The 18,842-nt window shown below is 35.8% G+C and overlaps 1 protein-coding gene across 5 annotated transcripts in view; it reads right to left on the bottom strand.

Annotated features, from left to right (window-relative positions):
• Positions 1-1,020: 1,020 nt before the first annotated feature.
• Positions 1,021-18,842, bottom strand: part of ndrg2 (NDRG family member 2) — an 82,620-nt gene continuing 64,798 nt past the window's right edge. For all 5 annotated transcript variants that reach the window (XM_030161844.1, XM_030161843.1, XM_030161847.1 and 2 more), the window contains 14 exons: positions 16,088-16,129; positions 15,125-15,230; positions 13,677-13,797; positions 13,078-13,140; positions 9,510-9,570; positions 9,285-9,371; positions 8,968-9,024; positions 7,538-7,641; positions 5,223-5,261; positions 4,996-5,047; positions 3,903-3,950; positions 3,761-3,796; positions 3,411-3,462; positions 1,021-1,794 (listed from right to left, as the gene is read on the bottom strand). In XM_030161844.1, coding sequence (XP_030017704.1) covers positions 1,631-1,794; positions 3,411-3,462; positions 3,761-3,796; positions 3,903-3,950; positions 4,996-5,047; positions 5,223-5,261; positions 7,538-7,641; positions 8,968-9,024; positions 9,285-9,371; positions 9,510-9,570; positions 13,078-13,140; positions 13,677-13,797; positions 15,125-15,230; positions 16,088-16,129 — 1,032 coding nt within the window. In that variant the 3' untranslated portion in view covers positions 1,021-1,630. The remainder of the gene's footprint in view (positions 1,795-3,410; positions 3,463-3,760; positions 3,797-3,902; positions 3,951-4,995; positions 5,048-5,222; positions 5,262-7,537; positions 7,642-8,967; positions 9,025-9,284; positions 9,372-9,509; positions 9,571-13,077; positions 13,141-13,676; positions 13,798-15,124; positions 15,231-16,087; positions 16,130-18,842) is intronic.

Here is an 18,842-nt window from a genome sequence, read left to right on the forward strand (position 1 = left end):
TTATTGGTCTCAAAAGGGATTAATTCACGTTTCTAGAAGACCCACGCCTTTCAATCTCTTTTCTGCACTAATTAGGATTCTAATATATACTCACTTTCATACAACTTACATTTACCATAGCGGTCATATGCACATTTTCCCACAATCACTTGCAAACACATTTATCATGACCATGTCCCTTGTCGCTCAAGAGAGGAGTGTGTGTTCATTTTCCTTCACATCGCACATAAACTCAAGTATGCTAGCTGGGTTTGTTAGGAGGTATCCGTGCACAGGCAAGGCTTAAATATTACAACCCAGATGATAAACACAGTGATCCCTTCTGGCTTAGCCTAACACTGAAAGCAATATCCATACTGGCATGCTACTTAGTGATGAAATGCTCCCTGGTGAGTGTAGTAGTACATGAGTGTGGGTATTGGGTCATGCAGTGTAAGACTGCCAGCGATACTGGAAGCACTATTTAGTGTGCGACTAGTGTTATATCTATAGGGTGCTAGCCAGCTAAAACGCACAAACACCCTCGCTTAAGCTTACTTTCCAACTGCCATGTTCACTTAAAACTCCGAGCAAACAAAAAAACAGAACACACACACGCAATTGAAAACCCAAAACTCATTATAAAACAAAAAATATTATCCAGTCAGTATTCACATGGGCTGATACCAGGCATGCAACTTTCAAACAGTCCAGACAAAAAAAAAAAAAAAAAATCAAACAAATAAAAAAAAAAAAACAACGCTTCCTGCCCAACTCCACCTCCTCCTTTTCCTCGAATCCAAAGGGAAAAACAAAAACAGAAGGGGCAAATGGAAGACATAAACAACCTGGCAACATCAAGGAGGAAGTAGTCACTAGAAGGGCTCCCATTGGCTGTTTTCATCCAGCCAATCGGTAGCTCTGGGCCCTCGCCGAGGCAGGTTACAAATAAGAAAATAAGATCCAATCGAAGAAATAAAATAACACAGTAAAACTAGCTTAAAAAGTATTAGACACACACATTGTTATAAGTATCTCTGCTATAGTATTTTTTTTTTTTCATCTATGTTGTTTTAAAGTCATCGTGTAATAAAGAGAAAAGTGTTACTGTTTTCTACATCATCGTCGTCGTCATCATCGTTAGCTTCAATATCGTCATCAACAACAAAATCATCAGCATCAACAACAATACAGCTTTCAGAATTATTACTATTGGTTAATGCAAGGGGCGTGGTCTCTAGAGGTCACGCCCCTTATCTAAATTAAAGGGCTCTATTGGCTGCAACAGAGGGAGGGAGAGAGGACTAGTGGCTGTTCTTTCCCCTCCCCCATCTGTTTATAATCACCTCATCTTCCATTCACTGTAGAACACAGTTGGGGCAATGGGGAGATGGATTAGACTTATTTATGGTGCAAAATGTGAAATATATCTTCCTTTAAAATCACCTGGTTCCTCCCCCTCCCTCTCCTCGCCCCTCGATATCTCTATTCTGCTCAAGTGGGGAATGATGGGAGTTTTGTTTTTAGTGACAAAAAGGTAACCCTTTCATCTTGATCCTGCATTACTGTCACGCTTCATCTTTCCCTTTCGCGCTCTTTCTCACTCTCACTCGCTCTTTTTATTTCTTTCTTTTTTTTGTTTTTTTCTTCTTCAGCATGACACCTCCATCGTTTGGGAGGGGCTCGGCGGCATCTGGCCACCCTGCGAGCCCTGGGACAGGGTGCGGGAGCGAGAGCGGGACCCATCCATGGAGTAGGAGGAGGACAGGGAGGTGGTGCGGGAACGGGACAGACGGGTCATGCAAGAGGACGCCACTGTGGACGGAAAGATGCAAAGATTAACGTCAAAAAACTGGAATGAAAGAGCAGAACAATCAATAGTGAAAAAATCTAACAACTAGTGCCAGGTACAACAAACCCCGCCCCTCGCATGTATTGTAGCTTATTTTGGCATCGATCCAGCTGATGTCATCATGTCTATGCGTGTGATGATGTCAACATATCAATTGCCTCTATATATATAAAAATGCCATGTTTGAAGGAAATTGAAAGAAAAATTGATGTTTTTATAGAGATTTGAAATTTCGCCCATTATAAGTAAATGGGAAAAAAAAATTCATTAAAAATTTGAACTTTGACTTACTTTTCCCAAAATGTACCCACATCTGTTCTAGGTTAGTGGTAATCTATAAACCTAATTTGGTAGGAATTCAATCAATAGTTTTGCTGCTACAGACATTTGAAATTTTGCCCGTTATAAATAAATGGAAAAAAATAAAATAAAATTCATTAAAAATTTTAACTTTGACCTACTTTTCCCAAAATGTACCAACATCTATTCTAGGTTACTGGCTGTCTATAAACTCAATTTGGTATGAATTCAACCAATAGTTTTGCTGCTACAGACATTTGAAATTTTGCCCATTGTAAGTAAATGGAAAAAAAAAAAAAGATTTTAAAAATTAAGAAAAAATTTGAACTTTGACCTGCGTTTCTCAAAATCCAATCAGATCTATTCTGGGTCACTGACAATCTATAAACCCAGTTTGGTATGAATTCAACCAATAGTTTTTCTGTTAGAGTGTTAAAAAAACAAACAAACAAACTGAAGCAAAAACAATACCCCTTGCACCCATTCGAGGGGCGGGGTAATAAAACTTTGAATATTTTAGTCATACACACTTGACCATAAACTACATGTAATTACACAACTGGTTTAACTGTTTGTTGGAGTTATTTGTAGGTAGCTCGCGTGCAAATAAATAAATAAATAATTTTCCTGTTATTGACAACTCATTTTGGGAAATATAGTGTTAAACAAATGTATTAAACCACCTTCCCCTATTTGTCTCAGAGACCATCCAGTATTATGAAGTGCTTTAAGTCTTTTATTCCTGATACAGTATTTTATTTTTTATTGGACTGTCTTCTCTCTGTTGCACTTGGAGATTCTGCTGAATGAAAAGTGCTTTATAAATGCAATTTATTATTATTATTATTATCATTATTATTATTATTATTAAAGCAACTTTTTCATTTTCATGGAGCTCTCGATGTTTTACCATTTTGAGCAGGAATGAGGAATTTCACACTGAATTCACCTTTTTATTCCTAAATTTTAGCCAACTCAGTGTGGTTCTGTGAGAAGTCACAAATTAATGAAGCACATTCAACCACTAAAACTCACAAAGAGTGAAGTTTTTTTCAAAGAGAAATCAAGAAGTGGAAATGCCCTTTGCTATTTTTTCAGGCTTTTTTTTCCCCCCTGAAAATTCATGGATAATGATAATCATATTGTAGCATTACAAATATAATTTTTTGGTTAAAGAGCTTCTACATATTGGCATATTAATAGTTTCCCCAATGCTGCTCATTTCAATACTAACTGGAATTTTTGGCTTGTGAATAAAATAAACTGTGAATCAACTTACTGTAGCCCATTCCCTGGATGAAATACTTGAAAGCCTCAGTGAGTTTTGCAGGCTGCACATACAAAGAAATGGGACAGTATTAAAAACATTAAAAAAAAAAAAAAAAAAAAAAAAAAAAAGGAAGGAAGGAAGGAAGGAAGGAAAAAAGAAAGGAAAAAAAACCCTAAAAAGTATGACTAATTGTGGATGATACATTAAGAATTTGATGACTTTTGAAACAAAATAAATAAATAAAAAACCACAATAAACAGTGGTTGAGTAAGTCGTAAAACCCACATTTATGATTCCCAAACAAAACAAATGTCTTCACAAATATTATTAAGAAACTTTGAGCAACATTTAGATGTTACCTGGGTCAGCTGAGGGAGACCACCAGCATCAGCCATCTGTGGAAGAATCAGGAAGCACAGTGATAAGAAAACTGAGTGTAACATAAGGAAGGTGCAAAAAATACAAGAGACAAAGTGAAACAAAGTCATGGCAGTGGGGTACCTTTAGGAAAGAGGTTGTTGTGGGGTCCAGTTTGCTGTTGCACTCCACCTGGTCATCACAAAAGGAAAAATTATGTTATTTCAACACACACAGACCAGCAATTAATACCATCTGTAACAGGGAAATCCATATATGACTAATCTCTAATATTAGACTAAAATTTTATATTCAATTTCAATTCTATATTTACATAAATATTTATATAATAATACCTAATTTCTTATTTTTGTCTTACATTTAATTTTTCAGTCATTTGTTTTTTTTTTCACCAGGTCTTTTCTCTGCACTTGTTTGTTGTACACAGGAAAAATTACTGAGCATTTTTCCAGAGTCAAAGGTATTTTCCTTAAAAAGAGTAAATTTGGCTCTATATTGAGTTTGGAGAGCTCTACCCAAAGAGTAACTTTTACTCTTTTTTAGAGAGGGACCAAATGTTATCTGAGTAAAATTTTCTTCAATTTGAGGAAATTTTACCCAGTTTTACTTCTTTTTTTCCTTTTATTTTACCTACTTTATCTTTATTTTCAGTCTGTTTTTAAATCCTCTCTTAAAACATGTTTTTTTTTCTCTTTGGCTTTTAACTCAGTGTGAGGGGTTGGCTTCTATTGTTTTAATATATAATCAGTTTTATTGTTTTTATTCATTCTTTTATGTGTTTTATTTGTTTTTATGTCTGTGTACAGCACTTTGGCCAACTGTGGTTATCTTAAGTGATTTATAAATAAAGTTGACTTGTCTTATCTTTTCTTATCTCATCTTATCTTAGTTTAGCTTATCTCATCTTTTCTTATCTTAGTTTAGCTTATCTTATCTTTTCTTATCTTAGTTTAGCTTATCTTATCTTTTCTTATCTTAGTTTAGCTTATCTTATCTTTTCTTATCTTATCTTTTCTTTTCTTAGTTTAGCTTATCTTATCTTTTCTTATCTTAGTTTAGCTTATCTTTTCTTATCTTAGTTTAGCTTATCTTATCTTTTCTTATCTTAGTTTAGCTTATCTTATCTTTTCTTATCTTAGTTTAGCTTATCTTATCTTAGTTTAGCTTATCTTATCTTATCTTATCTCTGCAGATACAGTGCCCTTGTAAAACTTACAGCAGCGTCCTCATATGGAGCTTGATCGCCCACCACCAACATTACTGGACACCTGAAGCAGTCAGAACCAGACGTTAGAAATGCAGAATGGAGTGCAAGTATTTGTTTTATGATTTTCTCAAAAACAAAAATAAAAAGTAAATTAAAAAAAAAAAAAGAATGAGGAATGGATGTAAAAATCTAGACTTCATAACTATGTGACAGAGTAAACATTTAGAAGTACTTACTTGAAGGTGCTATTGCGGTCGAGGTTCATGTCTCTGCGACTGGAGGGAAAAAGAACATTCCAGTTGTGGTTTTCGTGGACTGTACAGTGGTACCGTGACTTATGAGTGCCTCAACTTACGAGTTTTCTGAGTTACGAACCGTCACTGGGTTAATTTTTTGCTTTGAGTTGTGAGCCAAAATCCGAGTTATGAGTGAGCTTCAGATGGCTTACATAACATCTGCCCAGTATCCCACGTCTCAGTCATTCACTTCACATCGTTACCGTGGTTACCTCCCCGTGGAAGCTTCTCTGTTGTTTGGTGCTTGCATTTTGTGCAGTTATTTTGCCAAATTAATTTTTCCTAACCATGGGTCTGACTTCTTTTCACCTCTTCCAGACATGTGGAAAAGCGTTTCAGCACCTCCCCTCTGGACAGTGACTGGGATAATACCTGTAATACCTAATCTATATTAGAAAAGCCAAGTGGCCTCTGTGTGTGTATGTGTGTGTGTCTGGGGATTCACACAAAATCCGGAAAGAGCTGACTGCAACAATTTGACATATTTATGTATTTTTGGTCAAGGAACAGACTAGCGAAAACGGCAAGCTGATAGGACCAATATTTTGAGAGATATTAGTAATTTTGGAATATAATAGCCTTATAAACATGTTGCTATGGCCAGAACACTTTGGCGGTGACTGCTGGACAAATGCGGTATAGCACACAACACCATACAAACTACCACATCTAGAATCCGTGGATCCCCATAGGTCAATGTGCTAGTATCACTATAATCTTCAACTTTAGGATCACATTTAAAAGACTAATAAACTAAAATAAAATACATTTAAATTAAATATTTATTATTAACCCTTTCATGCATACTGGTCACTCCAGTGGACAGCTATTCTACAGCTGTTCTCTTATATATTCATGGATTTTGTTGTTCTTTTCGTTGTTTTTTTTTTTTTTTTTTTTTTTTTTTACACATATCTTTATTAAAGTTTTTAGACACTACATATCTTTTCTGACATGAATTGGTAACATTATGTAGATCTCTCCTGAGCATAAACCCCCAGAATCACAAGCCCTCCCTATAGTTTTCACACAATTTATCAGTAAATACATGTTTCTGTGCATCAAAAATTAAACGTGTGTTGTCCAGCTGAGTGGACATTTTTGCAACTTCATGAAAAATTGGTTCATAAGGTTTTTATTATTATTATTTTTTTTTTTTGTAATGTTTTTTTTTTTTTTTTTTTTTTTACATTTTTTAAATTATTCTTTTTTTTTTTTTTTTCCCCAGAAGAACATTTTCAATCGCATTGTTTTTTCATGCCTAAAGAGGAATAAAAACACTCAGGAAAAAAATTTGATTAAAGTTCTCATAATTCGTGCATGAAAGGGTTAATTTTCCACAGCCACAGGGAGCCTCAGCAGGGGGATGAAAGAGTCACATGAGTCTTCGGAGCCCGGTAAGTTATATAAAAATGGGATGTCGTGGTGAACAGAGACATGGATCCACCATCAGAATACCTACTAGTCCTGCAACATTTGCATTTTTATTTGCTACGACAGAAAACACAGTGAGCTTTCAATGGTATAAATTATCTATAAGTTAGTTGTAAAATTAGGGCGTTTTTTTAGGGGCTCGAACAGATTAATGGTATTTCAATTAATTTCAATGTGGAAAACTGATTTGACAGATGAGCCAATTTACTTAAAAGCTTGGCCACGAAACGAATTTAACTTGTAAGTTGATAAATTGTTAAATAGATAAATTGTACTTTTAATCTCATTTGGTTATTTTCATTTATTTATTTACTTATTTATTTTTATTACCCCCGTTTTCCTCAATTTTTTCTCTCCCTCTCTCCTTTTCCTTTCTGCTCTTCTCATGTAGTTTGAGTTACATAATGATTGTCTTTGGTCATATCCCTGACCTTTATTCTTTTTTTTTCTTCTCAAATTGTTTATTTATTTATTTTATTTTTTATTTATCTTTTTTTCCAGAAGCCCACATCACAACAGTCACACCACATACACATCTTACACACTCCACTACACACGGAACATTTACACAACCAAGACAGGACATTGATTTTTATTACTGGCTGACATTTTGTTTCTTTTGTATATTGCATGTCATATATCTTAACCCCCTCCACACACACGCACATTATGATGATGTAATGTAAATGTAAATACTGTATAACACGGTACATAAATCTCTTTGTCACTTGGTGTTGCTTCAATAAAGGTTAAAAAAAACTCATAAGTCAAGGCACCTCTTTATTTGTATTTAGAATAACAGTGATGAAAACTAACTGTACCTGTTGTAAGCCTTCCAGAAGAGCTCTATGTTGAACAAATTAGATGACTTAGAGATACGATCTCTGTGAGACTGCACTAGATCTGTGTTTGACGACAGCTCCTCCTACAAAATATAGAGTCAAATGTGTGAAAACAGCTAAAAACAGAACAATATACGTAATTTAACCCATAAAGACCCAGTGCTACTTTATTGTCACTTCCAAAATAATGTTTTCCTCAATATTTGACTTTTCTTGAGTGATTTAACACCATTTATTGTAATATTATCCTCTGTATTTTGTGTTTTTTCAGTGTAAGTCATGTATTTTCCTATATTTAATTCAATGAAAATGTAGATGTTCCTTAAAGCTCAGATTAAAGTTGAGAGTTTTTATAGCAAAACCAGAGAAAAACTGAAGAATAAGTGACTTTTTCAGCAAAGATATTAACAACTGAATGCAAAAAAACAAGTATCTCCATCCACTGTCATTGATCCGACTCCATGAGTTTTACTGCCGAATCAATGTTGTAGAACACAGGTGTCAAACATGTGACTCGGGGACCAAATCCAGGCCCGCCAAAGGGTCCAGTCCGGCCCTTGGGATAAATTTGTGAAATGCAAAAATTACACTAAGATATTAACAATCGTTTTAGTTCAGGTTCCACATTCAGACCAATTCAATCTCAAGTGGGCAGGACCAGTAAAATACTATAATAATAACATAAATAATGACAACTCCAAATTTTTCTCTTTGTAAAAGTAAATATTTCCATGTATTTACACTAAAACCAAGTATAAATTTCACAAAAAATGGGAATAACCTGAAAAAATATGAACAACCTGAAATGTCTTAAGAGAAGTAAGTGTAATTTTACCAATATTCTGTCTGTTATTAAATGTTCTGTGTGTTTGTAGATCCACTGTGATCTGTAAGTTATAATGTACATGTGTAAATGATAAACTGAGGCAGAATATTGTTAAAGTTACACTTATTTTTCAGTTTGTTCATGTTATTCACATCTGTTGAAAAGAGAGTTTATAGATATAAACCTGTTCATAATGTAATTTTACTTTTTTTTTTTTGCTCTAAAACAGAGAGAAAAGTTTGGAGTTGACATTATTTATATATTATTATGTTATTATTTTACTGGCTCAACCCACTTCAGATTAAGTTTAGCTGAATGTGGCCCCTGAACTAAAATGAGTTTGACACCCCTGTTGTAGAAGATGATGGTGTTTCCATGGTAACTATAGAGCCTCTTAACATCCAAATGGGTCATATCTGATGACCATGAAAAGATGACAAACTGCATTTTACACCAATTATTTATATGTACTGACAGGATTAGTGGATCAACCGGTATTAAACAGTTTAGATCAGTAGATGGTTTTGGTCGACAGTGGATGCTTGGGTCTTTATGGGTTAAAAAATGAGAGATTTTTTCTTACCTGACTGAAAAGGTGGGACAGGACCTGCTCCGTGAGGGAAGACGTCACAGAGCTGAGCTGGAGACAAAGACCAGACAATCAACAGGAATGTTCATTATTGAATTCAGTTGAGGTTTAATAAGATAAACATTGACAAAAGTCAATGTTATTCTCAGGCGCAGACCAGGCACGCAGGCATGTAATTTCATATTCGTCAGTTAAACGTCACTTGATGGAGAACTTCCATCAGCACTAACTGGATTCAAATACCACGTCTCTGTGTGGGAGCCAGAGTTATGAAAATAAACAAACAAACAAAAATAATTAAACAGACATACTTTCTGCGCGGCCCAGTCCATCCATCCTCTGGCATTAGTATCGATGTTGACCAGTACCAGACCCTCCACTGCATCTGGGTTCGCAAGCTAAACCAAGAAACAAGGAGAAGATGGTGAAAAAGAACTGACAACAAGAACAAAACCTATCAACGATCATTACATATACATACTAGTGACAGGTTCTCCAATAAAGCTAATATGGATGCAGAGACTGAAGACACTCACTGTGAACTTGGAGAGGATGTACGCTCCTGCTCCCACACCCACTCCAATTACAGTACGGAAGCTGGCGGAGGAAGACCAGGGTTAATAAAACGTACACACACAGGAAAATATTCACAGACCTGCTGTTTTTACTTGAAGGTACACTCACAGTCAATGAAAACTTATGAGACCATATTTTTTGGCATAATTTTTATTTGGAAACCCTAAACTGGAATTTTTTCATATGAATCATTTGTTTAGGATATTGGCATACAGAAACAAAAATCTAAAGTTTCAAGAATAATTTAAAAACAAAAAACTTAACAAAAGAAAATAGCACCTGCCAAACACAAAGTCACAACAGTCAATACTGGGTATGGCCTGATTGTCACTCTCTCTCTCCCTGGACGCGGTCTATCATCAACAGAGCCTGTTGTGTGTGGTGTTCAACCAGGTTTCTGATTGTGGGTTGGGAACAGCCCATACATAGACCTGACTACATCACTGGAGCTCAAACCGGCCTCCACCATACCCAGTGCCCGGAGACGTTGTTCATGTGATAGACGTGGTGTGATGCCGCTCACTGGACTAACAATGGTGGCCTTTTTTGGGCCTTTATATAGGCCTTCAAAACCAATCCTCAAATTGTGCAGAAACCCAATGAGTATTGCTCAGTGTGTATTTGGTCCACTTTTGCAAAGAGACCAACCCATGTGCAATGAACCGTGACAACATGACAACTCATCATTATCTCAACTACCCGAGCACTAAGTCATCAATAAACCCACAATGAATAATTACAACCCCCCTACAAGTAGAAATATGCAGACATTTGTACCTCAAAGTTTCTACTGACTGTCAGTATGCTTCTCAGTAACTGGACTAGTTCAGCTCTTCTGAACATGTTTTGTCTCTCCTCCAAGGTGTCCCTTTTCCCCACTCCCCTCTGGGGGAGGGGCTATTGTTTCAGTTGTAGCCACCTGGGGCCCAATAACGACGGGATCTGAGGTGACTCATCTGAGCCCTGTCCTGACCTGTGACCCCAGACCACCTCCCCCACCCTCACCTGTCTGGATGGACCTCCTCACCCTCACCTGTCTCATCTGACTAGATTATGATTATAATTCCATTTTTTAAAAAAGCTAAATATCACTCCTTTAATGCCATCATCACACAAATTATGTCAATTTAAAAGAGAATTTTACAAGTCATGAAAGTCACAGGTTGTGGTAAAAGTGTTGAGGTGTCAGACTGTGGAAAAACCACACACCCTAAAGCAGTGTTTTTCAACCTTGGGGTCGGGACCCCACATGGGGTCACCTGGAATTCAAATGGGGTCACCTGGAATTTCTAGTAATTGATAGAAATAAAAACTTACTAATAAAAAAATAAATGGTGAGTTGAGAGAGACAATCCCAATCCATAAAAGACATGACAAACTGTGAAGCTGAAACTGAAGCACTGTGGTTCTGTGTATCTGTCAAATGTTCATTGTGGTCAGTTTCAGATGCTGCAGCTCTTTCATAATTCATAGTTTGAGTTCTTGTTTGTTCAGTATTAATTGTCAGCCTTGGAAATCCAAGCTGGACTGACTGTACATATCCTGACAAAGGAAAATCAAATTCTCACTTTGTGCAGTAATCTACACCTGGCTTTTCTGTCTCCGTCCATAATAATATACATTATATAGCCTAGATGTCATCTAAAATTTATGTTTATTTGCAACATAGTATAGCAAACTATTACATGATCATAAACAAATTAATTTTAGTCAAAAAAAAAATTCTCCATTTTTAATGTCTGGGGTTGCCAGAAATTTATGATGTTAAAAAAGGGTCACAAGCCAAAAAAGGTTGGGAACCACTGCCCTAAAGGCTTGGAGGTAATGTTATATCAACTGTCTCTCTCCACGACCTGCTCAGAGCTGCTGTAGATATCTTTGCAGCTTCAACATGACCAGACTGCTGTGACTGTTACCTCTTTTCATACTTTTTCCACATCTTTCTTCAAAGCAGAGGCCATTTTGGTGTTTGTAACATGTGCTTTATGCAACAACAGATGCAGTCCATTCAGTTTTTTTTTTTTTTTTTTACATCCGCCAGGAGGTATTGTGATCACTTTGCTTTGTGTGTTTGCGTGCTTGTTTGTTTGTTTGTTAGCAAGATAACTCAAAAAGTTATGGAGAGATTTTCATGAAATTTTCATGAAATGTTGATACTGGCACAAATTATTAAATTTTGGTGGTAATGGGGGGGCAGATTTGTCTGGGTGGAGGTCTGCGCTCTCCGAGTGCTTTTCTTGTTTTTTACTGTTTTTACCAGAAACCATGACTTTCTTGGTCCGTAGAATTTTCTTTGAACTGCTTAGTTCGCTCCCATGGATCACACCAAAAAGGGGTGGGGTTTTAAAATCTTAAATACACAACCTATCAGTGTTTTTATAATGCTACAAAAAAAATGGCTCCTATGTAACCAGCTCTGCCAACACTAATACACATTCTAGTGTCTATGGCAACCACTCCAGTCTGGTCAAACAAATCAAATACTGTACTAATCTCTGCACACATGTATTGTATAAACTGTCTTGGTTAGTTCTATTTAAGTTTTTAGCTCAATAGTTTTTACTTGTACTTTTTTCTATGTCTGGCTTGCAATTGCACAATTAGCTTATTTATCTATATACTGATTTATTCTTCTTGCTCTCTTTTTTTCCCCCCTCTTTCTATCTTTTATATCTTATTCTTGCTCTTGGAAAGTTAGTGTCTTTTTAGAATGTAAGCCCTGTTTTATGTATTTGGCTGAAGCTGTTCATTCTGAGCAGACTTTTCTGTATCTGTCATGTTTAACGGTTTTCTTCCAGTATATTATGACTTTGTAATCTAAGTGATGTTTGTCATGTTAGTCGTTTGTCCAGGACAACAGATGGAAAGTAGCTTCTCTGCTAAATCTGGTACATGTATCTTGTTCTTTGTAACTAATGCCAATACACACTGTCCTGTAACTAAATAAATAAATACAAATACAAAATACAAGACACTATCTCTGCTCTATGTATATTATTTTTATTTATAATATTATGTCACTGATTATATGACAACTCATGAATCCACACCGGTTAGCTGAAGGGTTTGTGTGTGTCTTGAAAATGATAATGCTGCCGTTTTATGTGCTGTCACCATGACAACCAGCTACAGTGATGGGAACTATATTTGTACCTGATACCAAAAGCGAGTAAAGTCAACCCAAGCTGAGCCAGTACCACACGTCTGAAAACTATTCATAAGCAGACCTACAGCTCATAAATACCCCTTTATATTATTGAATCCCTCTGCTTATGTGCATGATGATTAGTGTTTTCTCTGCTCTATATTTATATTAAAAAAAAAAAAAACAAAACACTTCTGGGAGCTCGCCAGTGCAAAAAACAGTGGGATGCTTATATTTACTATATTTGCATGTAATGTGACCTGCATAGCAACAAGAATCACTTAAAAATCCACGATGATTTATTGGCCTTTATGCATGTGTGTGTGTGTGCACCAAATGAAATTGTGCTTGCGTTTATGTCAAAGCAAACATGGTTAACTCACTTGAAAAACTGCAGGACAGCAGGGATCATCTCTGCAATGGTCTCCATGGAGGGATACTGGTAACTACAACAGGAAACATAGGTCATCTCATTCTAATAAAAACCATTGTCACAAAAACACAAACAAACCAGCACAATCCAATTTTACAGAAAAATAATGTTGAAGTAATTTATTTTGGAGGATGTTTTCTGAGCCTGAAAGGACACCAAACACACAAACGTGTATCCTGCTCACAGGATATTATTGATGCTTTTCATCTGCAGGGATTTAGAATGACAAATTTCTGAAAATCACTATCAGGACTTAAGTGGCTCGGTCAAGATGCTATGACAGCACACGCAACAAATCCCCTAAAATAATCACGGAGAAGTGCAAGAGCGAAGAAATGAGAGGTGTGGAGGGGAAGAAATGGGAGGATTTTCTTTAAATCTCTGAGAAGAGGGTATTAGAGAGCAGAGCAGAGGGTGATAAGGGAGATGAGAATGTTAAGTATTTTTGGAAAAGATTAGTTTTAAGTCGACCACAAAGGATTGTTTCTATTTCTGAGAAACGGGAAAATCAGGACACAGTGGGGGATGGCAGCAGGGGAATAAAGTTACCCCGTGGGGTAGGTGGCGGCCCCTTCGTCCTGCCCCGGAGCGTCGATGTGAATCAGGGTGAAACTCTTAACGATCTCCTGCATCTCTTCAAACTTAAAGAGAGTGGAGAAGCAGCTCTTACCTGAAACACAAAGTCACAAAGACAGAGGAGTGAGTCATTAGGGAGGGTCAGAGATAGAGTATGTTCGTCATGGCTTCCATTCCAAATGTTAGTTAGAGATTGTCTTGTGATCAGACAAGTAGAATTGAGGAAAGATGTTTTTTTTACTTGCTGACAGTTTCAACTGTAGCTTCGGCCTACAAAAACTTCCTGGTGTGATGTGTCTAAAAACAGCTGATCAGGCCGGGAAACTTTTCAAGACAAAATTTTCCGATCCAACCGTGTCCATTCTTTGCTCATTCTAGACAAACATTCCTATGTTAAATGTCATTGGTGTGGACACTTGTCACTCAAACATGTCTGACCAATGGGAAAGCATCCACCCACTGTGGGATGTTTGTGTCAAAATGTTTCAATCAAAAAAAAAAAAAAGACTTTAAAACTTTTTTTGGCTTCAAAGAAAAAATGTGTTCAAATGCAGTTTTTTGGGTCTCAAATTTTTTTGCATTCAAACACTTTTTCTTTGATTAAAAAGTTTTTTTATTGAAGTGAAGTATTTTTTTGATTGAAAATATATATATTTTTTGATTGAAGTGATATTTTTTGGGGTTGCATAATAAAGACACAAATATCCTACCCACAATATGGCCAAAATACAAAAAAGATGACTTCAGTCAAAAAAAAAAAAATTCAATCAAAGAAAGATGTGGTCAAATGCAATTTTTGGGATCTCAAATTGCTTTAACAAAAAAAGAAAAAAAAAGAAAAACAAATATTTTCAATAAAAAAAACTTTTTTTGGGATCTCATTTTTTGCATTCAAACACAATTTTTCTTTGATTGAAAAGGTTTTTTTTGATTGAAATGAAGTGTTTTTATTGAAAATAAATGTTTTTGGACTGAATTTTTCTTTTTGTTTTTTGTTAAAGCAATAAAGAAACAAATCTACCTTCATACTCTCGTCCCTGTTTGTGGTGTTGCTCCCATATTTTCTTATTTGGATGGCCTCCTTGGTCCATCTTCTGAAGCTGTTGGCCTCAGATGAAATGATTGTCCCTTTGTCCCAGTCTATGATGTGGTTATTTCTTCTGCTGTGGTCTGTTATGGCTGATTTTTTGTTTTTTTGTTCGACTTTGTTTTTGTGTCCTGGTGAATCTGCCTGCTGTCTCTGTTTTTAGACACGTCACACCAGGAAGTATTTGACAACTCTGATGTAGGCTGAAGCTACAGCAGCTAAAAAAACATCGTTCCTCAATTCTGTCTGATCACAAGAAAATCTCTAACTAACATAGGGGTCAAAGGTCAAGAAGTCCCAAAAAGTGAAGAGAGAGAGGGGAGGTGTTACTCACTGTCCAGACCGACATCATGGAAGGTAAGTATAGCGGGCCTACGGGTGGTTCGTGCGCCGTGGAGGGTCACGTGCAGAACGCCATGCGGGGTCTCGATACTATGCTCCTGTACAGATCAGCAGAAACAGCTTGTTTTCAGAAATACTCACATTTTTAATACGTTTGTGCCTGAATCTGTTTAGAAAAGTGCAACATGATGGATGCCAATTGCCCCCTCCCATGACCTTTGATTGGATTTAAATCCCACCGCTACTTTGCGCAAACCAGTTTGAACTTGGATTGCGCAATTGGCCCCTGCTCACTCATGCATAAAAATCTGGGTCTGTAAATTTGGACAAATATCCACCTATCCCCTACCTACTGACGTCCAGAAAAGAAAATTCAAAAATTATCAAATACGGAACTGGGGGTAATTTTTCAAAATGTGTAGTTTTTTTTTATATACACCCTGTACAGCCTCATAGTATAATATGCAATTATGATTTGAGGCTAACGATACAGAATAGAATAGAATAGAATAGAATAGAATAGAGCTTTATTGTCACTGTTACAGAACCAGTGAAAATCAGTTTCACAGTTCTGTTCTATTTAGCAGCAAAACCACTTTGTCCAAAAAAAGACTGTATAAAAACATCACACAAATACTGAAAATCATATCATGTGGGACTAGAAAAACACATTCTGATACAGTATCTCCTTTCATTGGAATCGCACTGCATTGTACAGTATTCTTCTGTTCCCTTGTGTTGCGATGAAAGCTTTAATGAATTTCCTCTGATGCCATTTTTACAACAATAATGGAGCCACTCTCTGCAGTCCCTGAAGTCTGTAGTTTGTATTTTATAGTTACTTTGAGACTCATTAGCCCAAAAACATGTTTCTTGTCATATCCTAAGAAACGTCAAATTATTCTATACAGTTTACAGAAATCCCAGTAAGCGTTGAGGATCTGAAGACTATTACCTGTCCCTGGTCCAGGAGTATCCTAGCAGCCAGTTCAGCATCCTGTGACAAATAAGGATTTTTATTAGAACAAAACATAACCATGATTTATATGTTTCAGAGTTTTTTTTTTAGTAAATAAGAAATACACCTTTGGACTCTGCTCTTGAAATCATTATCTATTAGGAGTAAAATGTGATGTTGGGAACATTAATGCAAAACTGAAAACAACAGAATCAAGAGAAAATCCTTGTCTTTTTTTTATTCTTTTATATTTCTTTTTTTTTTTTTTTTTTTTTTTTTGTCAAGCAATGCCTGGGTTTCTAATTAAAGCCCACGCAGGCAGGAGGAGTGATATTATCCTCCTGGTAGAGCTGCAGCTGAGAGCCTCTTCAGAGGAGCAGGTGCTTATAGGATGCAGGGGATTATATAGAGGAAGTATGTCAGTGGGAGGGTTTTGATGAGGAGTTCATTTACAACGTTGGATCCATTTACCCCTCTAATGAATTAGCTTCGTGGGCTCTTAGAAAATTAGCAGTCTGGAAAGTTAAAGTGGAGGTGGATGAGTGGAGATGGGCGTCAGCGCAGAGGAGGTCTGCGATGGAGCTGGCAGCAGCGTGATCACAAATAACAACTTACAAAATCAGATTAAATCATGGGGATAAATACATGTTTATGATTTGCGCATAAACAGGAGGGTGTAAACAGTGATGCAATGGAAGTCTGAGTAGAAATGTCGACATTTCATTAACCCATAAAGACCCAGTGCTACTCTTATGTCAGTTCCCAAATGAATTTTTCTCTCTATTTAACCTTTTTAAGTGATTTAACAGCATTTATTTTAACCCTTTCATGCATAGTGGTCACTACAGCGGACAGCTATTCTACAGCTGTTCTCTTGTATATTCATGGATTTTGTTGTTTTAGTTCCATATCAGCCGACATACAGGGTGGGGAAGCAAAATTTACAATGAACATTTAGTTTTTTTTCTCAGCAGGCACTACGTCAATTGCTTTGAAACCAAACATATATTGATGTCATAATCATACCTAACACTATTATCCATACCTTTTCAGAAACTTTTGCCCATATGAGTAATCAGGAAAGCAAACGTCAAAGAGTGTGTGATTTGCTGAATGCACTCGTCACACCAAAGGAGATTTCAGAAATAGTTGGAGTGTCCATAAAGACTGTTTATAATGGAAAGAAGAGAATGACTATGAGCAAAACTATTACCAGAAAGTCTGGAAGATACTATTAAAGAAGAATGGGAGAAGTTGTCACCCCAATATTTGAGGAACACTTGCGCAAGTTTCAGGAAGCGTGTGAAGGCAGTTATTGAGAAAGAAGGAGGACACATAGAATAAAAACATTTTCTACTATGTAAATTTTCTTGTGGTAAATAAATTCTCATGACTTTCAATAAACTAATTGGTCATATACTGTCTTTCAATCCCTGCCTCAAAATGTTGTAAATTTTGCTTCCCCACCCTGTAGTGGACGCTCAGGCACCATCCCATACACTGTAATTTATACAGTTACTGTAAATTTGCTGTTCTCAATAAACCTGATCTGCAGTAACATGTTTGAGTGTAAATCATTTGCTTGTTATTGTTATTAGACTGTAAAAACAATAATGTAAAATAATGTAAAAATAATGTAAATAATGTAAGTTTTTTTTTTGCATATTATCTGTATGAAGTGTGTAATGACTAATATTAGTTTATGTTAAAATGTGAGAAAACATCAGATTAGCAGCATTAAAAATGTTTTTATTTCATAGATTTTACACAGTATATCAGTAAATGCATGTTTCTTTGCTTCAAAAATGAAACGCATGGTGTCCAGCCGAGTGGACATTTTTGCAACCCCATGAAAAGTAAAATATAAAAAAATAAAATAAAGAATAAGGAAAAAGAAATAATAAAAATAAAATAATAATATTTAAAAAAAAAAAAAAAATTCAATCGCATAGTTTTTTTCATGCCTAAAGAGGAATAAAAACACTTGAGGAAAAAAAATCTCAATTAAGGTGCTCATAATTCATGCATGAAAGGGTTAATATCATCCTCTGTATTTTGCATTTTGTAATGTAAATCATGTATTGTCCTATATTATAAGACAACTCAAAAAGTTATGGACGGACACAGTGGATGCTCATGCACCATCCCATAATACACTGACATTCAGACCATTACTGTAACTGTGCTGTTCTTCATAAACCTGGTCTGCACTAACATGTTTGAGTGGAAATCAATTGCTTTTTATTGTTATTAGACTGTAATTAACAGTTTTTTTTACTTTTTTTTTTCCTTATTATCTCCATGAAGTGGGTAATGACTAATATTAAGTTTTAATAAGTTTTAAATATTAAGTTAAAATGTGAGAAAACATCAGATTAGCAGCATGAAAAATGTTTTTACTTCATAGTTTTCTCAGTAAATACGTCTATTTGCTTCAAAAATGAAATGCATGGTGTCCAGCTGAGTGGACATGTTTGCAACTCCATGAAAAATAGGTTCACAAAAAAATTTTTAAATCACATTGTTATTTCTAGAGGAATAAAAACACTCAGGAAAAAAAAAATCTTGATTCAGGCTTTCATAATTCATGCATGAAAGGGTTAAACACTGGGGTTAATTTGTTGCCCAAACACGCACTTGATCTTTTTTTTTTCTTTTTTTCTTTTTATTGTCTATAGTCTGTTGTTTGTTTACATGAGACAGTGAGCATATATGATAATCTCCTCTCATTTGGCATAAAATTATTTTTTTA

The sequence above is a fragment of the Sphaeramia orbicularis genome, chromosome 18 (assembly GCF_902148855.1).
Source record: "Sphaeramia orbicularis chromosome 18, fSphaOr1.1, whole genome shotgun sequence".
Classification (NCBI taxonomy): domain Eukaryota; kingdom Metazoa; phylum Chordata; class Actinopteri; order Kurtiformes; family Apogonidae; genus Sphaeramia; species Sphaeramia orbicularis.